Source organism: Acomys minous (genome assembly GCF_964271855.1).
Source record: "Acomys minous genome assembly, chromosome: 15".
Classification (NCBI taxonomy): domain Eukaryota; kingdom Metazoa; phylum Chordata; class Mammalia; order Rodentia; family Muridae; genus Acomys; species Acomys minous.
Genome location: NC_140497.1, coordinates 10,151,231 through 10,178,225, shown reverse-complemented (window position 1 = coordinate 10,178,225; position 26,995 = coordinate 10,151,231). Strand labels below are relative to the sequence as shown.

The window sequence follows — 26,995 nt, the reverse complement described above, 5'->3', positions numbered from 1 at the left end:
TTGCATTATTGCTTTGACTAGAACTCCAAAATAATAAGATGAGATTTAACAACTATTATGATCATTTTTTCCCTTAACTCATTGATTATACTTTTAATCTATACATCTTATTTTTGTAATAATAAAACTTTAGAATGAATTCCCAAAGTAGTATTAGTATAAGCACTTCAAAATACTAAGCTTAGGTTTCTGCCTAGTGTATTGCCCTGGAAAATCTCCACACTTTTTTGTCATCAATAACTAATGAGACGATTCTCTAGTTTGTAAAAGCTGGAAAGACAGGAAAAATAAATGGATCCAAAAAAGGTAGGATGAGAAAACAAAAAGTAATAAGCAAAAATAAACCAAGAAGAAAATAAAACTAAGGAACTTAGCTAAAAAGCTTAGCCTTTTGAAATGATTCTTAAAACTGGCAAATTTTTAACAAGAAGGGAGAAGTGAAGGTTCTAAAAACACCATATAATTTTCAACCGGCCAGAACTGTAAATTCAACAAGAGTTAGGGTTCTAATGAAATAAAAAGTCTTACATCATATTTTTTGAAATGGGTGATATCTAGGAAAATATAAATTGCTAAAACTATGCTCAGAGGAGATGAAAAGCTAAATGTTTACACACCGTTATGAAAACTAAGTCTGTAAAATCCAGCTCTCAGTCTCAATTAAAAAAAAAAAAAAAGGTTAGAAATTTTTGCTCCTGATCTTCATTAGCTTTCATGGAATAAGTAATTACAGTTCTGTGGGTTTCTCCTGATTATCTCCTTCCTCTACTTCTCCCAGTTCTTTTCCATCTCCCCTTCCTTCTGGATCTGCCTCCTTTCTGTCTCTCATTGGAAAACAGACAGACATCAAAGGGATAATTAAAATAAAACAAAAGGCAAGGTAAATATATCAGAATAGGTCAAACCAAACAAACAGAAGGAAAAGAGCTAAAACAAAAACAAAAACAAAACAAAACAAAAAAACAAATACCAGTGTAGAGACCTATTCATCTGCACGTTCAGGAATCTCCAACCCCAGAAAAAAACTAAGCCACCATACAAAGGCAAGGGGCCTCTGGTGGTAGTGGGGAGGAAAAAGCAAAAGAGAAAGTATAAATAAAAGTAAACATTAAAATTAAAAAAGATTATTTTAACATAAGAAGCCCTGACAGGACATTATGAGACAAGGATCCTCCAAAGACGCCATTGAGCGAGCTCCTTTGCTGTTGGCCATCCTCAGCTGGGCGTGTAGCCCACTTGTCAGATGGAACACTTTTTTTTTCCTAATCAGACTCCCTTGGAGAAAACAAAATTGCATTAGTTAGTAGCTGTCAGTAAAAGATAGCTTCTGGGTTAAGGGTGGAGGCATTGCGTCTCCTCCTTTCAGTCCAAGGACCTCATTTGGTGCAGACCTGTGCAGGCCCAGTGCACACTACCTCAGTATGTACATCGGTCCTGCTGTGTTTTGAATGCCTTGTTTTCTAGGTGTCTTCTATCATCCCTGGCTCTTACACTCTCTCTATCTCCTCTTCCACAGGTTTCTCTGCGCCCTAAGGGGAGGGATTTGGTGGAGACAGCCCATTTAGGGCTGAGTTTTCCAGGGTCTCACACTCTCTGCATACTATCTAGGTGTGGGTCTCTGTATTTTTCCCATCTGCTGCAGGAGGAAGCTTTTCTGATGGTGTCTGATCAAGCCACTGATCTATGAGTATAGCAGAATGTCACTGGGAATGATTTTATTGTGATTTTCCTTCAGAACAGCAGTATTTGGTTTCTACCTAGGTCTCTGGACTTTCTAGTTTCAGGTTCCTGGTTACTCAAGCAGTGTAGGATATAAGTTCCATGCCATGGAGTGGGCTTCAGTCAAATCAGTTCTTAGCTGGTTACTCCCACAAGCTTTGTATAACTACTCCGCAAGAATATCTTGCAGGCAGGACACCATTGTATACCTAAGAGTTTATGGCTGAGTTGGTATTTACATTTCTGCTTTAGTAGCATGCGGACTATCTATTTTCCTGTACCAAGAACACTAGCCCACATGAGTGAAGGCGCTACGTAGGCACCAGCTCAACTTCCCTGTGTTCAATTAGTTGAGTAGGTATTATCTTCAATAATAGAGCCTTGCTGCCAGTTTGTGGAGAGCAACCCTATAGCCTTGGCAACAGCCTGGTTGTCTGAGGTTTTCCATGGGATGTGTTCGGCCAACAACTCAATTAGATGTCACCCATTCTCAGTGCTGGGAATTTCATTTGGTGACAAAAGACGTTCAGTTGCAGCTCCATCTCCCCCATTACTTGCTGATTTCATTTAGATCATTTGCCACTTAATTTTAGATGTCTCTGCCTACATTTCCTTCCCTCACTTCCTTATTCCCCACTCTCTATCTGATCTTTCCGTTCAAGTCCCCCTCCCACATCCATCTACAAATATTAATAATTCTAGTTCCCTTCACTGGGAAGCACTGTCCTCCAAGTCCCTTACTGTACACTAACCCCTACTAACCCCTACGGCTCTGTGGATTGTAGCCTGCTTATCCTTGACGTAACAATTAATACCTACATGTAAGCAGATACATACCACATTTGTCTTTCTGCGTCAGGGTTACCTCACCTAGGCTGATTTTTTTTTTTCTAATTCCATTCATTTGCCTGAAAATTTCAGTTTTTTAAGCAGCTAAATAATAGTCCATTGTGTTAAATATACCACATTTTCTTTATCCATTCATCTCTTGAGGGACATATAGGTTGTTTCCAGTTTCTAGTTACTATTAATAGAGCAGCAGCAAACTCGTGCCTCTGTGTTAGGATAAGGCATACCTTGGGTGTGTACCTAAGAGTGGTACAGCCGGATCTTGAGGTCGATCCATCTTCCTGATGACCTGCCACCCTGATTTCCAAGGTGGTTGTACAAGTTTGCATTCCCACCAGCAATGGATGGGTTTTCCCTCTCATTTATGTCCTCAACAGCATGAACCATCATTTGTTTGACTGATTTAGCCATTCTAAGGAGTATAAGATGAAATCGCAAAGTAGCTTTGATTCACGTTTCCCTGATGAGTAAGCACATTGAACATTGCTTTAATGTTTCTCAGCTATTTTAGTTTCCTATCTTGAGAATTCTGTTTAGACCTGTATCCATTTTTAATTGTTTTTTTTGTTGTTGTTGTCTTGATATCTAGTTTTTTGAGTTCTTTATAAAGTGTGTTTGTTAGCTCTCTATTGGATATGGAGTTGGTAAAAATATTTTCTCACCTTGTACACCGCTGCAATTTCCAAATGACCATGTCCTTTGCATGGAGAAGTTTCTTGTTTTCATGAGGTCCCATTTATTAATTTCTGACCTTAGTGTCTATGCTAATGGTGTTCTGTACAGAAAGAGTTTTCCTATGCCAATGAGCTTAAGGTTATTCCCTGATTTCTCTCCTATTAGGTTCAGTGTGTCTGGTTTCATGTTGAAGTCACTGATCCATTTGGAGTTGATTTTTGTGCAGGGTGATGGGTATGGATCTATTTGGATTCCTCTAATTGCAGTTGCCCAGTTTGACCAGCACCATTTGTTGAAGATGCTACATTTTCCATTGTGTATTTGTGGCTCCTTTATAAAAAAATCACGTGTGCTGATTTATATCAGGATCTTCAAGTTGACTTCATTGATCAACATGCTTGTTGTTGTGCCTGCTGTAGTAGGTTTGCTGTGCTTTAGTGGAGACATGGTGCCCTGGATGCTGTTGATTGTGTTTAACTCTAGTGTCTAGGCATCTGGCTTGGAGATGATTGTAATTCTAGTTACTGACATCTGGTCTTGTCTGGGTTGGGTGGGTGTTTTCTTTCTTAGTTTCTGATGCTTTCTCTGCTTCTTAAGAAGGTTTGATGGCTGTGTACTGGCCTGATAGAGAATTCTTCTGAGATCCTGCCAGATGAGGGCACTGAAGGTTACAAGTACAATGTGTTTCTAGGTAAGGGAGCTGGCACTTAGAAATGGGCATGGGTTAGAAGTGGTGGGAGGTGGGGGTGAGGGGAGCTGAGGGGATCTTAGTTCCCTGGGGGTGGGGCCAGAGAATGAGAACAGGCCACAAGAAGTAGTCTGCCACAGTGCAGGGGATGAGACTGGGGATTAGATATGGAGGAGAGAGAGGAAGAAGGGTGAAGATCTCAAGTCTACCCACCTGTTTGCTTCCCTGCAGGAGTGCCCAGTGCATCCCCAGAGAGAGCCCGCTGGAATTGGGAGCTAGATTTGAGTTGCAGGTGCTTATTTACTTTTTGTGCTACAGATAAAAGATTGCTGACGGATAGTGTCAAATCCTGAGGGATGCCAAGAGCAGGTCCATGCTTCCTATCGAAGGTCCAAAGTGGAGACCCTGTGGGTCTGGAAAGTTCTAGATCCACTTTGTAAAGTAGCAAAGCCAGATGGAGGGGCTGTGAGAAAGGGAGTGCAAGGACTGCTTTGAGTTTAAGGCCAATTTGGGCTGCATAGTGAGTTCCAAATCAGCCCAAGCATAGAGTGAAGCCCTGTCTCAACAGATGAATCAAACAAAAGAGATAATAAAAATAATAAATTTAAAAATATTCTTTCTGGATATTATTGAGTAGAAAAAAATGACAATTTTTTCTATTTGCAATAGAAAGGAGATTCCTCTTTGTATAATGGCTATCTTATAATGATATGTTGTAAATAGCTTCCAGATCAGAAAAATCAATAAAGAAAGAAGTGTTCTAACTTTTTAATAGTCTAAAGCAACTCATCCATCAAAGGATGAAGGAAGCAGAAAAAAAAACTTTAGCTGAACTCTACAATCCATCTAATTTACATGTAAATAAGAACATGTGTGGTTATCCATATGAGGGGGAAGGAATAACTTCATAGGATTTCAGTCTTTTTTTTTTTTTTTTTAAATGAGGTCAGAAAATGCACCAAACATGCCATGGTTTAAATGGCAGGTGTCTTTTCCTGTGGTAAAGAATTCAGTAAGATAGTAGTAGTATCTGTTAGGTCTCAAACCTTGGGACAGATGGCTGAGGTGCCTATTTAACATATCAAAGCTGACCTGACCACCACATTGTTCCTGCATCCCTCAGTCCCTACTGGTTACAAGGTCCTCCTGGCTGCCCTTCCCCCAGAGTCTCTTCCTTATATAATTCAGCCATTTTGGTTACCCACACCTCTTACCTTTTGCCCTCTTGGCTACTGCACTCGGTTCTCCTCTCTCCCTTCTCCCTGCCCCTTTTCCCTCTCCTCACATGGCTTACAGTCATGTCCACACTGGGCTTTCCCAAATGTCCCTGACCCTGGCTGTGCTCTCCCTCCATCTACAATAAACTTTCTTCTCCACCATACCTAGGAGTAGACATGTCCCTTCTTTTTTTTTTTTTTAATCTCTTTTTTTTTCCATTCAACATTAATCCTAATTAGAAAAATAAATGACACATTATGCAAATGAGCAAATGCTTGTGGTCAGGTAATGTGGTAGCTGTGGTGCTGTTCCATCTCCGCCCATGAACTTTAGTGGCTTCATCCTGTCTTAGGTTTTAAAATCATGCATCAGTGGGAGACATATGAGTTTGTTATCATCCAGACTTCCTCTCAAGTCCCTTACCACATGAGAGTGGCCTATATATTTTCCTCTGCATAAATTTGAGCTCAGAGATTCCACTATTCCAGGCCACACAGGTGCCTACTTATATACCGTTTTTCAACTGTGTTGATGGTTACCCTACCCCTGTTTTTTTGGTTTTTGTTTTGTTTTTGTTCTTGTTTTTGTTTTGTTTTGTTTGTTTGTTTTGTTTTTTGTTTTTTCTTTTTGGTTTTCGAGACAGGCTCTCTTTGTATAGCTTTGACTGCCCTGGACTCCCTTTGTAGACCAGGCTGATCTCGAACCCACGGCGATCCGCCTGCCTCTGCCTCCCAAGTGCTGGGATTAAAGGCATGCACCACCAAGCCTGGCCCCACCTGTTTTTGAAGCTAAAACTTTTAAAGTTCCTAGCATTCCCTTTCTCATAGCCCCTCTGGTTTTGCTACCTTACAAAGTATATTTAGAGTCTGCCAGGCCCTCAGAGTCTTCACTGTGGAACTTGCACAGGGAGCATGGACCTGCTTCTGTCAACCCTCCTGAAAGTCATGGACGTGACAGTATCCACCTGCAATCTTCTGTCTATGGCATGAAGAGCCAATGAGCACATTTTCACAGCCTATGGGGAGGTAATTGTTTTGTAATCACTTGACTTGATATTTTACCTAGCCAAAAAGATAAAATATTTAACGTATCCTGAGAGTTCCTGTTTCTTTTATCTCCTCTTCCTCCTTACTACCTACCCCTCATGTCTCCACTGGTCTTATGGCGTCTTTCACTCTCTCACTCTTCCTCTCTCTTTGGCTGGTCTGGATTCTTGAGTCTTCCTTGTGGATGAAGCCTCTGAATGGGATTTTTGTTTGATGGAATGGCCGCTCCTATAACTGTTACAGGACTCTTGGTTTCCTCAGGCCTCTGTATGTACCTCATCTTGCCATAGGCTTATCCTCAGCAGCTGACGGCCTGTCTGTCTCCCCTCACCCTAGGCCTGAGAGTCTCCCTGGACCCCTGCCCTCTACTTCTGCTTTTGATTCAGTCTTACTCACCATGTACCGGGATTCAGTGTTCTTCGTTTATTCTTGTTGCCGCGTGTTTCCACTGCAGTGCAAGTAGTGATGGCTGCTTATGTAGCTCAATGGCTTCTTCCATTATATCAGAGGTGGTCTGTGTGCACTGCTGGAATCCTACAAACATTGAGTTGCTCAGCTATTTTGGAGGGAAGCACACACACAGACACACACACACACAGCCACAGCATGGTCAGTTGCATTAATTATCAATAGTCACAATTAAACCAGACACCTATCAGATTCTTTGTCTACACAACACATTGCCTGTACTGATAGGGATTGGCAAAGATGTTAAAGGCCTTGATGCATCATTTTGAGACTAAACGTAGAGTCACAGGGAGAGCAGGGTGGCTAGGTATTTGTTATTTGTTTGTAATGCCAGGCCTTCAAAGCCTCTTTAATGGGCAATCCAGAGTACCCACTGTAGCACTATACTCTATTACTAGAGAGGGAGGCAGAGAGGGCAGAAGGTAGGGAGAGGGAAGAGAGAGAGAGAGAAGGAGAAGAGAAGAGGAGAGAAGAGCAGAGGAGAGAAGAGCAGAGAAGTGAAGAGAGGCCATGACAAGCTGTGCTCTAATGGAAGGAGGTCAGAAGCCTGACCCTGGGCTTTTGCAGTAATTAACAGGGCCATGGAGAGATGTCTAAGTGGTTAAAAAAATGCAAACTGTGCTTGTAAAAGGACCCGAGCTCTGTTTCTAGCACCTACACCAGAACCCTCACTTCTGTCTGTTACTCCAGCTCCAGGGGGTCTGACATCAGTCTCTCTTCTTGCCTCTGCAAACACCTTAAATCCATGTGCATGAGCATGAGCACACACATAGTCATATGAATAAAACATAAAATAAATCTTAAAGTAAATTAACAGGCTCTACGCTTTTTACCCATGGAGACTCATGGCCCCAAGTGTAAAAGTGAACAGGGAATGATACAGACACGTACAGTTCTCATGGTTACACTTGCTTGCTTCCCATTAAACACGTAGAGTTGTCCCAGGCAACCAGGGATCTGCACACAGTAGCTAATGCGGAAATGCTGAAATGTCTAAATGGGAAGATCATAACTTACAGCAATGGGTACTGGAACAGGCAGGTGATTAGCTAATACCACGCAGTGGATATATAAGTGTACTTATGTTAAAAAGAGTTGAGACCAGCAGGACAGATTATTGAGAAAATAAGTACTGAGAAATAGGTTGTACCACACTGTGTACTTTATAGATAATATCAGGTGCCAAATGTCTAAAGTACACTACATACTTTGTGCTTTACCCACATGAGATGCCTCAGCCCTTTGTGTATATAATGCATGGTAAACGGTGTATTGAGATTCGCGTGCAGTTCTGTGTGTGTCAGCTATAGTAATTGTCTCTGTAGCACAGTCTATGAGCAATAAGAAGTAAATGAAAACCTATCAAGAACTTGCTGAGGAAACAGCCTTTTGCTGGCATTTTAGCTAAATTCTTCTATTTGTCCATCGCCATTGCGAGCTTCCTCAGGCGTAAAAGGTGGTTCTGAGAGATACCTGTAAGTCTGACAGAAGTGTGCTAAAATGTTATAAAGAAGAGAATTTATATTGGACAGCTCTGCTTTTGTATTGTTGTCTCAAATAGTGTACTAAGTCGGGAGATAAAATTTACAGAACAACATCAGAAGAGACCAATTGAGCAGCTTGTTCTGAGAGACACTTCTGCGAGTCTTTCTCCTGATGCTTGTGCTGCCACCAAGTGGAATGTTAAGAACAACATTAGTAAGAAGCCAACATCCTGAACTTGTTAGGGGTGTGTGTGTGTGTGTGTGTGTGTGTGTGTGTGTGTGTGTGTGTGTGTGTACACGCGCCCGCACGTGCTCTGGCTGTAGGCGTCTTGGGATGAAATCTGTGTCTTTGGAGAGCGGCTCAATCTATACCTGGCTCCCTATGCCAGTGACTCCCTGTGAGTTTGTACTGTTCTATGCTGTGAACGGCTCGGACCCCCATTCTTCCCTGCAGGGTGTCTGTGGAATGCATTGGATAGGGGTGTGAAATGAGCTGATGGTCTGTCAGTACACGCTTGTGGCTAGGGAGGATTCCCTCTGCGGAGGGGAAGCGTGATTCTCACTGAATACAGACACTTTGGTCTCTCTTTGCAGCCTCCACTTCATCGTGTTTGACACGGAAACAGCTCATGACATCCTCAAGGTCTGGGACGGCCCCGTGGACAGCAACATTCTGCTGAAGGAGTGGAGTGGCTCAGCCCTGCCTGAGGACATCCACAGCACATTCCACTCGCTCACCCTGCAGTTCGACAGTGACTTCTTCATCAGCAAATCCGGCTTCTCCATCCAGTTCTCCAGTAGGTGCAAACAGGGGTCTCTCCATCCAACACCAGGGCTTGCCAGGGGCACAGAACTCCACATTCATATGTGAGTGAGCAGTGAGCGGTATCTACTAGGCATAAGTTGAGTCCTGGAAAGGATGCATTGTAAAAAAGAAAAGATTTTTTTCTTTCATTTTTTTCATTTAGGAGGAGAAAGACTTCTACTCTCATGCATGGCTGTGTTCATAACCAAAGTCCCTATGACAAAAGACAAATGAGCCACAAGAAAAAAACATTCTTTGTCATCTTAGTATTTGTGTGAACTGGGAGCCATTGTAAGTGAACACCCAAAGAAAGAGAGAAAAGCTTGCATGGAAGCCTGCATGAGAGCAAAGTGTGTAACCAGATGGTAGTCAGTGATGAATGCTGTGAGCCATGCTGGGTTAGCCTTCTCCACTACTGTGTGCCTCCCTCTGCATACAAGAAAGACTTACAGCAGCAGAGTGATGTGACTCACCTTACAGGAGGAGGCTATGTGCCTGCTTCAAGAGGTATAGAGGCAGATGTCACAGGGGTGCTCTTCTCAAATGCCAGAGGCTGTATTTTATGGTGTGCATCCTCAATCCATCACTGTCAAGAGAACAGTTGGCTTGAGGACCTGTATATGTCACCGGGTAGAGGTGCTGGAAGGAAGAGGATGGCTGCAAAGCTTTCACCTGGATGGTGACTAGGCACAAGTAGAAGGCAGATGCTGCAGATGTGGGGAAGTGGGGATCTGTTTCTGGGCCTTTTCCAAACCTGATGTTGGGTTTCCTGGCTTCCTCTTGAATCTTCCGGCTGACAAGGATTACAAGTGTCCACATCCTTCCTCAGATTAAGGCTGGGCATCACTAATAGAACGGCCTCTGATGAGTTCTAACTGAGAGGCACATTCCCACTTTTGAACTCTGAGGTACTTGGATAGTCCACCCACACTGCCCAGCCCACTGAGGTGACCTGCATACTCAGAAGGATGGAATTGATGTGGCAGCTCTACCTTTTAGAATCTTCCAAAGAGCACTAGGTAGAGGTGCTGTATAATTTGGTAACACACAAGGTCCACCAAAGGTACTCTGCCAATAAACATGCGCCCACAAAATTTGTCCCTTGGCAAGTTGGTGGAGAGCTATGTTTAGGATTTACATAAGGAAATTGGCTGAGGCCAAGCTAATGCTTTAAGGAGCCATTGATAAAAATCAACATTAAAGACTCCACAGTTCCCACAGAGAAACCCTGTCTCAAAAAACCAAAAAAAAAAAAAAAGACTCCACAGTTCCTTACTTGGGTGTCATTGTGATTTGAAGTGATAATTCACAACACAACTCTTTCTTTCTCTTTCTCTTTCTCTCTCTCTCTCTCTCTCTCTCTCTCTCTGTCTCTCTCTCTCTCTCTCTCTGTCTCTCTCTCTGTGTCTCTCTCTCTGTCTCTCTCTCTCTGTGTCTCTCTCTCTCTCTCTGTCTCTCTCTGTCTCTCTCTGTCTCTCTCTCTCTCTCTCTTTCTCTCAGACAAGATCTCAAACATGACTTTTGAACTTCTGATCTTCATGCCTCTATCTCCCAAGTGATTCTTACAGGCATGAGTTTGTGTGGTACTGGGGATAGAAGGCAGGACTTCATGCATGCTAGGCATGTACTGTACAAACAGAACCACATCCATGGCCTCTGGAGCCACATCTTTGATAGAAGAAGGTGGGCGATGGAACCTATTTGAAGAAGCTTCCTCCCAGTGGCCATCCTAGCTTGGAAACAAGGTCCTTTAGTTCAGGATTGCACCACTTTGGCTTTTGTTGTATAAAGTCATCCTTTGTTTTGGGGATGTACAGTCAGTTAGTTGGTAATTGCTACATTTTATTTAGAAAACAGGAGGGTCCATGGGGTACCAGGTGATGTGCCCCATCTTTTTCCTTTTCTATACACCAGGCTTTTACATTTTCAGCAAACATGGTTTTCTACTTTTAAGGTCACCAAAAATATTAAAGAGAAAGTGTAGAGTTCTCTTACACTTCTGGCTCCTTGCTTCCTGGCTCACTGATTTCCCAACTTCCCATTTGTAGAGTTCCAATTTGTCAATCCGTGAGGCCAGCTGACATGTCCCCAGTTCATGGCAGCACTTGCCTGTTCATTGTCAGAGGTTTAGACCAGGGAGTAAATATAGATGGCCACAATCACAGTGTCATACCACAAGGTAATCACCCCACAGCTGGCTGGAAATGTGCTTTCTCCTCCACCCCTGCTTGCCCCACCTCAGCCCCTGGACATCCCTGATCAACTCTCCAGTTTCGGTTTACCTTTCCCAAATGTGGCACCGCTACAATCACACATCATTTAGCACTTTCCCATTGGACTTCTTGCACTTCACACCACACAGTTAAATTCCATCCTCATTTTGTCAAGTTCGGTTATCATACTTTCAGAGGCGACAGCAATCCATTATGGGAAAAGTTTTGGGTGTATGTTACGTATGCATCATGTGCCAAATGAAGGATGACTCAACAATTTCCAAGTTTGTGCAACTACGATACAGCGGCTGCAAACTTCTATGTGCAGGGTTTGAATGGACATAAATGTTCAGTGCAGTTTGGTAAATACCACAGGACTCAAATCACATGGTCTGGGAGATTTAGCACTATGCCAAGCCTTCTCTCAATTAAAAAAAAAATGTTTCCAACATAAAAAAGCATAATTTCTAACATCCCTAATTTTTCTATATTCTTTCATGATTTGCTATATTCAAAGAATATGTTCCAAAGATTTCCAAACATTACAGATACTTTTCCTCCCTCCATATCACAATTTAATACATTGCTAGGGATATGATGGTAAGAATGCACCTGCAGACATTTATACAGAGAAGAAACTTTATATTTTCATTTCACAATGTTCCCAAGTATATTACTATGCAACATGTGGAGTTATAGATAAGGACCGATGATTTAGCATAGTCCTTACATATCCTTCGACTATCCTATTTTAGTCAGTAAACCTCCACATGTGTCATGGATGTAGAGAGGAGGTATGTCATTATTCTCTTTCATTTATTTTGTTGTGGTCTCACTATGTAGCACTGGTTAGCCTGGAACAAGCCATCTTCCTGCTTCTGCCTTTCTCTGCTGGGATGGAGTGCCCCCAGCGAACATCATGCTTTCTCTAAATGTCGTCTTCAAGTCTGTAGAAAGGAAAAACCAGGATACAAAAGCATGGTATGGGCTATGGCTTGGGAAGATTGGGCTCCTTTTTGGGAATATGACTCTCTGCCTCTGTGCTTGTGGCTTGGTTGGCTTAGAATAACAGAGAAAGTTGCCACTTTCAAGGCTTCGTTTCTGAAAGAGAACAGTGTGGTTTCCAGGAAAAGAGATAGCAGGGTAGGAAGGGTAGCATGGAAAGGCAGGGATGGCACAGAGCACACCGAAGCAGTGTCCACCGACAGGGCAGAGCAGATATAGCACAAGAGAAGAGGGCACATAAAGGTGAACACAGGCACACACAGACAAGAGCACAAACAACCAATAGGGAGGTAGAAGAGGCATGGGAAATACAACAGATAAAGGCAAGGCTAACAGAGAGCCAGAACTCAATGGTGAGCAGCAGCATATACCTAAGAGCCCAGGCATGGAATGAGACGGGTGCTTCTACTACAGCCTTAGAAAATGATGTGGTATGTGTGTGGAAGCTGCTTCATTATGGGCCTGTAAAGGAAATAGTCAAAATGAACACAAATAACAAAATAAAAAAACCAAACCTTAATTCTAAGGAGAGACAGAGAGAAAAGACTTAAGAAATCTACAAAGAATGTAAAAGGACATCTGAGAGCTGCCATGCATAGTAAGTGGTAGCTCATAGACATAGATGTAGTCATGTTCCTTGCAGGGGAGGGGAAGGCAAAAATCATTTCCAAAATCAGGTAGATTCTCCTTACTCTGTGGCCTGGGCCTCAAAGAAGATCTCTAAATAAAACAGAAGAGCTGTACAGACCAACAGTCATAAGCCATAGGCCAGAAACATACAACATGAGAAGACCAAGCTGCGTGACAGAATGACTCTTCTAAAAGACCCGAATTCCTCAGCTACTCGGGACAAGGGTGCCAACACAAGGCAAGTACCAGGTGCCGGTCTCAAAAAGCCTTCTGGAGACAAGATGCATTTAACTCACGGCCTGGAGAGTAAGGTCAGTAACAAAGGAAAAAGTCGTCAAAATACCCAAGAGATCCAGAAGATGGATATAGAAGTCAGAAACCTGAAAGGAAATTCAGTAACAACAGCAACAACAACAAAAGCAAAATTAATTTAAAAAATCAAACAGAATCTTTGGAACAAAAAATTCATTTGGCACAAGTAATAAACACTATGAAAAAGCGGTCAAGAAGAAAGAATACCAGGGTTGGTCTATATTCAACACTCATAAGAGTCAAGTAAGTGAGTATGCCCCCAGTGGCTACGATCTCTGAGATATATATGATCGAGACATGAAACCTGAGAATCCATGGTCCAGAATGAGCTGAGATAAACACTAACGTTGTAAAGAATCTACTCAATGAAATCCCCCAAATCTGGAGAAAGAATTTTATACCCAAATACCCCAAATAGGTATAGCAAGAGAAGAGCTTCTCCCCACTCCCCAAATTATAGTCAAGATGTAAAAAGTACAAAGTAAAGAAACAACATTAAAAGCAACAGGAAAAAAAATCAACACCTCATCTACAAAAGTGGAAACATCAGATTAAAAACGTCAGCAAATCTCTAAACAAGGAAAGCATGGGATAATAGACTTTGAACCTTGACAGTAAGCAGCTGCCAACCAAGATTACCATATCTATCAGAGAGAGCTTTTAAAACTGATAGAGAAATAAAGGCACTTAAAAACTATCATCAACTCCAGCAATTCACAGCCATCAAACCAGCACTGTGCAAGATTCGTAAAGAATGCTGTCCACAGAGGAAGGAGATAATCTCAATCATCTGAGCATAGGAAAGGAGCAAATGTCATGAGTTTAATGTCTGGGTAAATGAGAGCCAGGGCAGAATCTGTCATGTCCAACACAGTAATCCATCAGAGCCAGGAGAAGCTAAAAAACAAACAGTGATCTGACTGTTAGTTAGGTTCTCTAAATAAAACTGATAGAATGAACTGGACATCGAAGACTAGCTTCCAGAATATGTCCCAGGTAGTCCAACAATGACTGTCTTATGCTGAAGAGGCCAGCAAGGTTGGAGTTGCTCAAAATGTGAGTCAACTGTTTCAGTTTGGTACAGAGAGCCGGGAGATTCATGAAGGGCATCATCGGGTCTTTGGTCTACCTTGGAAGCCCCAAAAGCTGTTTCTAGTATCAGTGAAGGAATACATCAGCAACAGGATACGTGAAGTTGCCAGAAGGAGGAAAGTCAATCAGGCAAAAAGCAATGGTTTTGTCCATTTTCTTCTAACTGGGCTGCTTCCAGAAGGTGCTAACCACACTTATAATGGCTCTTCCCTCTTCAAATAATCTAATCAAGAAAGTCCCTCATAGGAGTCCTGATGGGTCTACAATTGCTGTATCTTCTTGATGGATTGTTTCTTTGTTCCTTCTGAATAATTTTGATTTGGAATCAACTTTATCAGATGTCAGAAATAGCTATAATGGCTTGTTGTTGGTTTCTGTTTACTTGAAAGCCTTCCCTCCATTGAGTCTCATTCTGTGGATGTCCTCAACAGTGGCATGTGTTTCTGGGAACAATAGATAATGGACCTTGTTATTGAGTTGAAGTCTGATTCTTTTTATTGAGCCAAGGTCAAAAGAATAATCCATAAAGCCACGCAAGCACTGAAATGGTTCTTTGAAAAATAAGGCTGAAAATTTCCTCACAAAAATAATGATAAGAAAGACAGAAAAAAAAAAGAAAGTTAATACAAAATCAGAGTGGAAAATGGGGAGTTTGCTCCAGATTCCAAAGTCATCCAAAGAATCTCTGAGGAGCAGTTTGAAAACTTATCTTCAAGACACTGGATAATCTAGACTAAATGAATGACTTTCTAGACACGTAGGACTTGCCTAAATTAATCCAAGATGATATAAAGAGCTGACACAAATGACTATAAGTCAGTGAGATTGAAGTAGTAACTAAAAGTCTCCTCACAAAGAAAAGCCCAAGACCAGATGGATTCCTTGATGGTCTTCAAGAAGCCCTTACCCACTGCTGAAGTGATAATCTTTGTTCATTGTTTCCAGCGAAGATCTGATTACAGGCCAGACTTTACCATTGCCATTTATATGAAGCATCTCCTCGGTCAATTTTTATAAACATTGTTCTCCATTCCCTTCTGACTGGCCAAATAAAGAACCGAACAGTCAAAGGCTGAGCAGGAGTGGATAAGATGGGGTGAAGTGCTTAAGACCCAGAGAGAGGCTCTCAGGTGGAGACCAGAGAAAGTGAGAGAGTCCCCTCTGGAAAATAGACAGACACGGAGGTGTCAGGGTGAGACTAAGATGGCAGATGATAGGCCACTTGGCTTGGAAGTAGGCCAGGCCAGAATTATTAGGTTAGATTAGCTGAATATCTGCCCAGCTATAGTGCCTGAAGCTTTTTAAAAAATAAAGGTTTTTATGTCATTCTGAGCTAGAGTGAGTATAGAAACCGCTTGCATTCTATCATGCTCCCTATGCTATTTCATAGAATAGAAAGAGAAGGACCATAATCACCTTCTGGTTAGCATGGTCCTAACACCACAACTGGGTAAGGCCATAACAACCACAACAAGCAACAAAAAGGTAAGCTATTAACTAATGTACCTAAAGTACATAGCTACAAAACTTCTCAGTGAAAGTCTTGCAAATTAAATTCAAGAACACATTAAGGTCATGTGCCACAACCAAATTGATTTCATTCCAAAGGTGCAAGGATGGTTACACAACCACGAAGCAGTGAGTATGCTTCAGCACTTATGCACTCAAGGGAAGAAGCCTCATGATCATTTCAATCAGTGCAGAAAAGGCCTCTGATGAAGTTCAGCATCCCTTCCTGATAAAATGCTGAAGAAACTGGGAATAGAAAGAACAAACCCAGTCATAAGAAAGGCTGAGTTTGATAGCATTGTACTGTGTGGGAGAAACGTACTGAAAGAGACAGGGCTGCCCACTGTCTCTATTTTTATTCAGTAGAGTGTTCAATATCTTAGTTAAAGAAGAAAACAGAAGGCACACAACTAGAAAATTAAGAATTCAAATTATGCATCACTGTTGATAACAGGATCCTATTTTAAGAAATTCCAAACACTATAGACTATCGTTACTGATAAACATTTTCACTAAAAACAGCACAGAGGATCAATAGCTCTTCTGTGTACTAATACCCAGCTTTCCAAGAAATAAATTAGAATAGAATCTCATTCACAATAACTTAAAAAATATCCGTAAAGCATGGGAAAATTAACCAAGAAGGTGAAAGACTTCTACAATGAAAATTTTAAGACAGTGCAGAAAGAAACTGGAGAACATACTGGAAGACAGGTAGACCTGTAATGACCATGAATGCGCAGAATAACTATTGGGAGAATTGCTATGTACCTGAGGTGATCTGCACATTTACTGCATATTCTACCAAAATTCTAGTGAAATTCTCCACAGAAATAGAAAAATCAATACTAAAAGTGGAAGAACAAGAGGCCCCAAATAGCTAACGCAGTCCTTAGCAGAAAGAGCAGTGCTGAGGATAGCACAGTACCTGATCTCAAAACTATATTACAGAGCTATAGTAACAAAACAATACGATGCTAACATAGGAACAGACATGCCACCAAGTCTATAGAATAGTAAATAAGACCAGGAAATAAGCCCACACATCTGTAATCATTCAGTCTTTGACAATGGTGTCAAAATTTATACTGGAGAAAAAAAATAGCCTATTCAACAAAGGTTTCTAAGAATATTGGACTTCTACATGTAGACCTGTACCTCTTAACCCAGATAGAAATCAACTCCAAATTCATCAAAGACCTTAGCTAAAATAAATGAGACAGTTAGAGGCAAATGTAACACTTCCTAACAGAAGCATAGGCAAAGACTGACTGAACGTGACCCCAAAAGCATAAGAATTGATCCTGCAAATTGACAAATGGGATTACATGAATTTCAAAAGAGTTTGTATAGCAAAGAAACTGGCATGAAGAAACAGCCCTTAAAATAGGAATAAAGTCTTGGCCAACTACACATCAAAGGGTTCATTTTAAGAATATATAAAGAACTACTATTGTTGTTTTCAAATCCACTCAAGAAATGAGCAAATGAACCAAAACAGCTCCCTAAGAAGATATACAAAGGCCAATACTTTAAAAATGTTCAATATCAAAAAGCAGGCAACTACGTTCGTGTCCATCACTTCCTCCTGAGAGAACTGACTCGCCAAGCCACAGGGGGAATGGATGAACTAAGGCCTGATACAACTTGAAGACCTGGGGTGGGGGTGGGGCTCCCCTTTTTCGAGGAACAAGGGAGGGTGATGGGAGCGGGAAGGGGGACTGGAGGGAAGGAAAGGGGACTAAGATGTAAAGTGAAAAATAAATAATACATAAATATCATTAAAAATAAGTTCAATATTCCTCCTCTCGGGGGAATTCAAAATACAACCTCTCTGCGTTCCCATCTCACCCCAGTGAGAGTGGCGATTGTTGAAGGACTTCAGTCTGTCATGTGGCCACTCCACCTCCTACAGAGGAGGGAGCTCGGCCTCCCTCAGACATCTCTACAGATCTCTTAGCAATATGTGGCCAGGAGGACTCAGCCCCCTGCACAGCCGCCCTGGGCAAGTTTTCGGAAGTACTCGCCGTGTCTCCTGGGCTCTGATTGCTGAAGAACACGTTCTGTTCTTTCATGCAGGTCACGTCCCTTTATTGGTCTTTCCTAGAATGTGGCTTCTTACAAGCTTGTTTTATTCATCAGCGCCTACTAGGTTGAGGTTAGTTGAAAACCAAGCAGAATGTTTTTCTTGTATAAACTTAACTCATTTTTAAATGAGCACATTATTATATTATTAATAGTTTTAAACTATTATTAATCATCATTTTCGCCAGCTTTAATCTAATGCTAAGGGTTAGAGCTCAGTTGGTGGGGTGCCTGCCTATCCTTCACAGAGGCCTCAGTTAAAGCCTTCACAGCACCTGATGGTGCCTGTGATTATAGCACATGTAGGCAAAAGCACGAGGGAGATCAAAGCCATCCTTAGTTACCTAGTCAATTTGAGGGCAGTTTGAATTACAAGAGACCTTATCTCAAAATAAAATAGGATCAAATGGGATTGGATAGAATGGAATAAAAAAGTAAAATAAAGCAAAATACAAATATTGAGCTGAGAGCGCTACCTTCATAGCTGCTGCCGCTTCTTCAATGTGATTCAAGGCCCCAAAGGAAACAGAAGGAATCACGCACTTCTTCACTTCATGCAAGACAAAATTCCCTCCTCAGGGAGATGAGCCACGGGTTCTAGGAAGACATAACCCATCAAATGTCCATTGTCCTGCCTGCTTAGCACAGCGTGTAAAATGGGGACATACTGAGAGAGCTGCAATTATGTCCACTGTAATCAGCCAAACACTTTCCATTACTGTGTAATTACCATTTAATCATGCACGAAACACAAGAAAATGGAGTTCATTGCCCAAAACTGACCTTCCCTCATGGGTTAAGTCAACTTGGACTGTTTCTCCAGTGCCTTACTAGAGCCACCAGCTTCTGGACTCTGGGGAAAGTGGTGGGAGTAGCTTTGCAAGATCTGACTCCGCCAGATCAATTTCTTGATAAGTAGCGGAAGTGGCTGAGGGCTACGTGACTGGTCTCTCTAATTTACTTTATTGAAAGATAATTTAATAGCTGTGTTTTCATTTAAAAGTAATTGGTTGTTTACAACAAGGGGAGCCTTTGGCCCTGCTAATTGCTGAATGGGCTGGGGCTGTTTTGTGGGAGAGAAACCATTAGAAACTGGAGGCTTGTGAGCTGAATTTCCAGGCAAAGACAGCCTGGGGCACGTGCCTATACAATAACAGCACCTGTCTGCTTCCTCAGAACCTTCCAGAGTCTTGTAAAGGGCTGACCACACAGTAGTGCATCACTACTTATAGAGACCTAATCACACAGTAGTGCATCACTACTTTTGGAGGGCTGATCACACAGTAGTACATCACTACTTGTGGACAAGTCATGACTAAAGAGAATTACATCATCTTCTTTAAAAATACTTTATTCTATGTGCATGCACCTGAGGGTAGGATTGTTGATCTCATGTATGCAGGTGTCTGCATAGGTCAGAAGAAGGCATCAGATCCTTTGAGCTGAAGTTACTGGTGGCTATGAGCTGCCATGGATACTCAAACCAAAGCCTGGATCCTCCCAAAGAACAGTCTTATCCTCTGAGCTTTCTGTCCAGTGTCCTCTTTGATGTGCCAAGTTACATGGCCTCTACAGTAGACGTGCCCACAATGTACACTGGGCGATGGAGACAATGAGGCTGCTGACATTTTTTATCCTAATCCTGTGGGATGCTGAAGTCTTAGCTGTGCTTTTGTTAAATTGGCAATGTTCATGTCAAATAAGACATGAAAAATGAGTTACTCCACAGCCCTTCCACCTTTGGTTCCACCGCTATTACCCAGTGGTTCCCAACCTTCTTGTGATGCACAGCCTGCAAGTCTTCCCTGGCACATCCCTGTCAACTAGACTCCTAAACAGCTTCCTTATGAACATTGATGCTGAGGTCTTCCCTTCTTGGGACACTCAACTGCACTTGTGTTACTATCGCTATCCTTGCCTTGCGCCTCCATTTGATCCTTCACAATGTCCATTCTCCCCTGCCCTGGATATATGCATGTCATCTCCTGCGAGGAATCATTGGGGGCTACCTGCTCTTTTCTTTGTTTATACTATCATGGCATCAATAACTTCTTCACCAATCTTAGACACAGATACACAAGAGGTATAGCTATAGCCCATGCCTGCTTTGTCAACTTGTCAGAGGCCAATAAACTAACTTCACGTAGGCATCGGCAGATATTTCAAAAAGAGCATGACCCACACTGGAGACTCTCCATGCTGATGGCCTAGATTTCCAACAAGGATAATAACTTGGTCTCCATTACAGAGCCACCTTATCCTAGTCTCCATCAGTTCATGGTAGTAAGTCTACTCACATTGAGGTTGGCTTCAGGAAAGCTTGTTATTCTCAGGGAGCAAACCAAATCAAGCCAGTCCTGCTAGGGAGAGCCTCCAGATATGGTAGAATGTGAGCCCCCTCCCCACCCTCCCCCACCCCCCTGCTATGTTCTCTCAGAGTGGTAAGCCCAGGTTTTCTCTCCTTATTCTGTCCTCACTCGCACGCTACGTCCAGTTTCCTGGCCTTTGCGCCTGCACCATACCCTCTGTGGAACTCCTTATTCCTCTGCCACTCAGCCACTCTGTCTGCCTGCTGGGGTGTGTACTTCCAAGTTGACCTTGCCTAGCACTCCTGTGAAACTTAAGAGCAATGGGAGGCTGCTTCCTATGAATTTCACTCTTCTCCTTCGGACGTTCAGCACGACTATTCCTACAACTGTGGTTGATCCATCCTTCTGTTCCGAGACTACTGACCTGGCACCGGAACACCAGTGTTGACCACTTGCCTCCTGCCTGACACATGATGGCATTTTGTCTTCACTTTTTTTTATCCCATGCGTGTTCTTGAACTAAATTATTCTTATTTCTTACTTTTCGGCTGGTGGTTCTGGTGATACTGTGGGTTTTCTAAGTGGGTGTTTTATGTCCTTTCTAATACTCATCGTTCTTAGATAGCTCTGATTACCAAAGAACTGGCCCCCGCTTACTGAACTACATATGGAATTGCAGCTCAAAGCAGCTGGAAGACATTTTCCCCAAAAATAACGCACATTCTCATTCAAATGGTTAGAAATCACTAGGGGTACAGGTCTGGGTCATGTGTTTGACAACATGAGGCATAGTTAAAAAGAACATGAGATATGCACGTATTAGCAATTTCTTCACTAGTAGCAAAGAAATAGCATACGCACATGTGCAGTAGCATGTACAGTATGCACATAACTATTAGCATAAGAAAACTCACTTGCATTTGCTCTGAACTGGGTAGGAGCAGAGGAGTCTCAGATGTAGAAGCATACTCCTCATAGTTCTATAGTTTTCTGACTAGGCCACTTCTTGTGGCTGGGCAGGGCTTCATTCGCCACAGCCTTGTAACCTCGAGTACATATACCGGGTTCCATTAGCATCTGTGTCCTAGGTAATTAGGCAAAAGTAGGACTTAACACTTCTTTTACTGCTGCAGAGTTTTAGCAAGCCCGCCCACAAAGGTGAGGACACAAAGGCACTTTGATGTGCTTCCTCCAAATGCTGGATTGTGATTATTTATTCTCCTTTCCGGAGGCACGCTGACTCCAGGCAAGCATTATGTGATAAACGATTCAGTCCTCGGATCTCAAATTAGATTTCCCCCTCTCTTTGGCCTCCCGCTTCACAACACTCAGTTCAAACAGACAACAGAGTGGTTCTCCTGACGCCTGCTTGGCAGGACAGCCACAATCCTGCAGTTCTGACTGCAAGGTGGGGGAAGCAGTGACTGCCTGAACACTGTGTTACCAGGGTTACTGGGCAGGCAGATATGTTCACGTTGCTAGCAGATGAGGAGTGGACCTCCTAACATCGTGAACCAAGCACCTGTTCCTGGTGACACATGGGCAGACTCCAGGATGCTTACTGGCAGCCTTTAATGGTTTCCCTTCTAGTCTGCCAGTCAATAGAAGCACTGCTATTACTCGAGGCAACTGGAACGCTGAGAATCAACTTATATAATCAGAGATGCGAATACATTTTTCAAGAGGGTCTTTGCAAGATGTGAGTTAACATTTCTAATTGTTTTGATTTTATTTGTTATGAGGAAGCTAGATAACTGAACAGAGGACCTTGTAATTCATGAATATGGAAATCTGTAATTTGAGGGCATTTAAAAAATTTAATATTAGCATTTCTATTGAACATAAAGCATTTTAAAATAAGCTTAAACAGCACAGTTTTTAGATACCAAACAGCTAAGGAATTTGCCTTTCTAAAAGGTTTTTTTTTTCAATGTGATAAAGTGAACATTGCTAAATTTTTATTGTCTCTGCATATTTATAGCTGCCTTTTTAAAAGATACTTGCTTGGGTTTATCATGGGAAGAGGGTTATCGGCAAAGCACAAAGAGTCACATCTGTGATCATGGCACAGAAAACCCCACTTTGAAAAGAATCAGCTGTTAATCTCTTGTGTCCCAGTACTTGACATGATCTAATTTGAACAGCTGCATAGTATCCTATGTCGAAGAGATGGCTATTTATCTATAAGAATAGAAAGATAATGACACACGTCATTAGCCAATGCATTCTCTTTCCATGGCTTATCCTAAGTCTTAGGTTTGAGATAAAAGAAGAGTTAAAGTTATAATGTACAAATGATCGTATTAGAATATAACTATGGAACATTATTATGCAAGAAGAAAACTATAAAGACAGCTAATTACAAAAATTTAGTGACAGAATGACAGCTGAATTCCAAGGTAAAAATAGGTGTGCGGGGGGGGGGGGGGGGGGGGAGGAGGAAGGCGCAACCCAGCCTAACAGCTGTATCAGTAACCTTATGGTATAGTATATTCTCTCTTGATTAATTCTGAAATATTTTGTGGGATCCCTACTGAGTTCTTACCTTTAATGAAATCTGTAGGACTATATTGTGAAATCAAAGCGGTTGATTTATTTCTTGGCGTTTTTCAGTTGTAGAGCTTCATATACATATCTGTGTGGTAGGTATACTGTGCAGCATATTTTCACAGTCAGTAAGTACATATGAACAGGCAAGATCACAGAAGCCAATTTACAGGGCTGGAGCAATGGCTCAGCAGTCAAGAACCTTTGCTGCTCTCACAAAGGAGCAGAGTTCAGGTGCCAGCAGCCATACCAGGAGGCTGACAACAGTTTGTAACTCCAGGTCTAGAAGACCTAATACCCTTTTCTGACTTTCCTGGACAACCACCCACTCCTACATACACATATGCACATATATACCTATACATACGTACATACATACACACACACACACATAACCCCAACCCTCCACACACACACATACACACCCATCCCCCCACACACCCTCACACACATACATCCATAAAAATACAGATAAATCTTAGGAAAAAAGAAAGACAATAATTTACCATGTGAATGTGTCAGCCCAAAGAACTGGTGAGGACATGTCCTAAGCGTGTCTAGCACTATTCCTACCATTGTCCCTGTTCCTGTCTACATATGTATCTTAATACTTGCCTCTCCTTTCACAAGCTAAACCTTTTCATGTTCCGGGATGCTGTGCACATCTGCCTAGGGAATCCTTGTCCTTTTACTTACTCATCTTGTCTTTCTTCTATCTTAGAGCACCAGCCTCCTGGGTAATAGGAATTGTGTTAACTGGGATGTGCTTTTGTGTGGTTTGATGTTATTTAAATGCTTATTATCCAAAAGAGAGCAGCCACCATGACCTGCAGTGGGTGTTGCTGTCAGCCGTGTTTGTGCCTCTTCAAGTCTGTCAACAGTTACAGGAATTTTACATGAAATCACCAGTGCTGCTGCCACAAAAGAACATTCAGAAATGCATAATCTGTGTGACAAGTTAGGGCAACTTTGAATTTTGAAATTAAAAATGAGGGTACACATGATTTCCTATAGTGAAAACAAAATTAGATACCGCAAAGCACATACTCATTGTGCTGAGCCAGGCCAGTCCCACCACACACACACACACACACACACACACACACACACACACACACAGTTGAATACTGACTGCATAACCATGTATGTCTTGTTATGTGACTAAGTATGATTTTATTCTGAGGTAGTTTGAGACTCAGAGGCCTGGCCCTGTCCTTAGAAGTGGATCTTCTGACAGCCCTCTCTGGCCTCTGCTAGCTGAAAAGCAACAGTGTTCTCTGGGGGAATCCCATTTTCTCAAGAAAACATTGAGAAGAAAGGTGAGGGGCTCACGCTTTCCCAGAGAGCTCAGCTATGGACTGCATGCCAAGGATGGGTAGGGCTAAGTGGGTCCCAAAGACACGAAGCTCCTCTGCTGAGTGCTGTCACAGCTGAAGGCTGAGCATGTACCCGTCTTCTGCTAAGACACTCAGCCTATGCCCTGAGTCTCCAATTTCACAGTCCATGTGTGTGTACTCAACCCCCATTTGCCAAAGAAGCATCACTTGCCCTTTCACCCCTGGGCTTCTCATGCTCACTTCCTCAGCAATCAGCACTCCATAATCAGTGATGCTGGCTTTCCTCGTGAGATACCAACCTGTGCTTCTCCAGAGGACACCTAGACATAACTTCCCATGTAAATTCTTGAGCCCATCAGCTGCAAATTCATCTCCTTTCTCCTATAAGTTGTTTGAACAAACAAATCCCTTTATGCTTTTGCAGACCTCTAGCCTGGTATGAAGAGCTAGTCTCCATGGAAACATAAGCTGGTGCCTTCCCCAGGGCCACGGGTAGGACCTGACCTACATTTGTATACCAAAAAGGACAACTCTGAAGTTGCAATAGTTCCAAGGTTGGATCAGCCTGACACATGCAGAGAGAAGGAGCTTGTCTTGATGAAAGAGAGTAATGTGAATGGAAGCATATGTCTAGAGGCATGTACACACCTGCAAATGTATATATGCATACATACTTATACACACATATAGGCACACATATACACACACACATACACATAGACATGCAAATGTGTGTATATATACTCACACATATGTATGCACACATATACAATATGCATATATACTTATATGTATATAACATGTACATATCCATGTATGTGCTCACACAGGCACATACGCACACATACAAATATATGTGTTTTTGTGCAAACATAGGCATATACATATATACATATATCTATGTACTGTACACACAAATATACACACAATTCTACATATATCTGTGTGCACACATGCATGTATACACATGCACACATACATATACACATATGAGCACATAAATGCACACAGCAATATATGAACACAGTTATATGTACATGTGATACATACATACATGCATATATTATGCATATATACACAAATATTCACATAGATGCATGCACAAGCATGCATACACCCATGCATGCACATACACACATGTGATCACACATGCACATGTGTGCTCATAAAGAAAACAGTATTTTCCTCCATGAACCTGGCTCACAGCTCCCATTCTGTACACTGCACACTGCAGCCCGTTCCTAACACAGTGGGCATCTCACTTATGAGAGATAACATTTTTTTTCTTGGTACACAGGTTATAAACTGAACTTTATGTGTGTTTGCATGTGGTGTATATTGACAGTGTTTTATGTTTACGCAGATGTCAGAAGCATCACATCCCCTTAGAGAAATACATTAGATGGTCCCCAATAATGCAGGCACATTAAGCAGGCTTCCACCTCCATTCCTCAGTAGCCTCTGCCTTGGCTCCTCCACCTTCCTAAGACACCAAAATTTCTGGGTGATTGAGCCCCTGACACATGTTGTAGTACCTGAAAATATTTGAGTACATTCTTGTATGGCCTTTAAACCTTGTCTAGATACATACAATGCCTAATGGAGTGAAATAATATGTAAACAATCATTGCACTGTGCTGTACATGTAGAAATGGCAAGGGTCCATGTCCAACATAGGCACAATTTTCAAGTTCATGGGTACAGAAACCACAAACATGGAGGGCCACCTAGTCTATGAATTTAGTCAACAAATACATTTTAAATGATGATGTAAAAGCACATGAGGAGGACTTCATTCATTTAATAGGCAATAGCTTAATTATTATAGTAAAACAGGAAAATTACCTTTCATAATTAATTATATTCCACAAAGTCCCCAGCATCAAATTGACCACCTAGTTAGAGATTTCCCAAGGGAGAAATTGACCGTTTAGTTGGACATTTACCAAGGGAGAGTTCTAGACAGTCACTGCTGAGAATCACCAGGAAAATGTCAGTTGTGCTGCAGTCACTTAGAACTTACTTGTGCAGTCATTTCTCAACGGCTTAGAACGGTTGTGGAATCTGCAGGGCAGCTAGTGTTGTGCCTTTTAGATAGGCAGCAATTGAGGAAAGGTCTCTATGGCTTGGAATATTCTGGCAACCTTGGCAAGTCAGGAACCTGAACATCAGGCAGCTTAGGACTCATGTTCCCAATGAGACTGTTGGGGGATGGGGAGCCCCGAACGCTTCACTTCCTTTTCAATGGTGATGGTGAGCAGCTTGGAAGATTGAGGGCCTCCCCAGTCCCATCTGGAGCAAACCGTGCCCAGAACAACATCAGTGGCTGGGGGAATTTCAGACTTGTGAACAGTGAGGTATGTAGCCCTACCCAAGGAGCAGCTCTTCTCAATTCATAACTAGAGGAGAATAAAACGAAGCTTCCAAACCACATATTCCCTCCAGCATTGTTTAAAATTGTTTCCTTTTGACTTCCTCAAGTGCTCTTATTGCATTTTCAACCTGGTCTAGATAAACCAGGGTACTTTTTGTTTTTATTTTACAATTCCAAAACTCTTAAGAGTTGGGAGTTCATTTCAATCTGACTAAGCCTCAGTGATGGGTCAACTGGTAATCTCAAACAATCCTTCGAAGTGTGCAGCCAATAGGAGCATCCTCTTAGGCACAACTGGAGCCATCACACTGTTATTCACCCTTTAGCTGGAAGCACTGAGAGCTATTGGATCCACTGAGCCTGTTTATTGTGCAACACAGACTTCAAGAAAGTGTGACTTCCCAAAGCCTCAGATGTTAATGATCATTGTTATTATTGCAGATGTTCTAAGGAAATGTGTGTTTTAGAAGTGGAAAGGATGCCTTGAATAATGTATCATACCTCTTGCTATTAAAGGATATTCAGGGGTCAGTGTGAGCCAGCATTTCACACACATGTCCTCTATGGTCTTTATTTTAGAAGACCTTTAATCATTTTGCAGCAGAACGTTATGTTCTGTGGTTCTGGTAA

The 26,995-nt window shown here is 42.0% G+C and overlaps 1 protein-coding gene across 2 annotated transcripts in view; it reads left to right on the top strand.

Annotated features, from left to right (window-relative positions):
* The window catches only part of CSMD1 (CUB and Sushi multiple domains 1), a 1,521,983-nt gene that overhangs the window by 1,310,563 nt on the left and 184,425 nt on the right, over positions 1-26,995 (top strand). For both annotated transcript variants that reach the window (XM_084758080.1, XM_084758079.1), the window contains exon 26: positions 8,742-8,944. In XM_084758080.1, the coding sequence (XP_084614206.1) occupies positions 8,742-8,944 (203 nt within the window). The remainder of the gene's footprint in view (positions 1-8,741; positions 8,945-26,995) is intronic.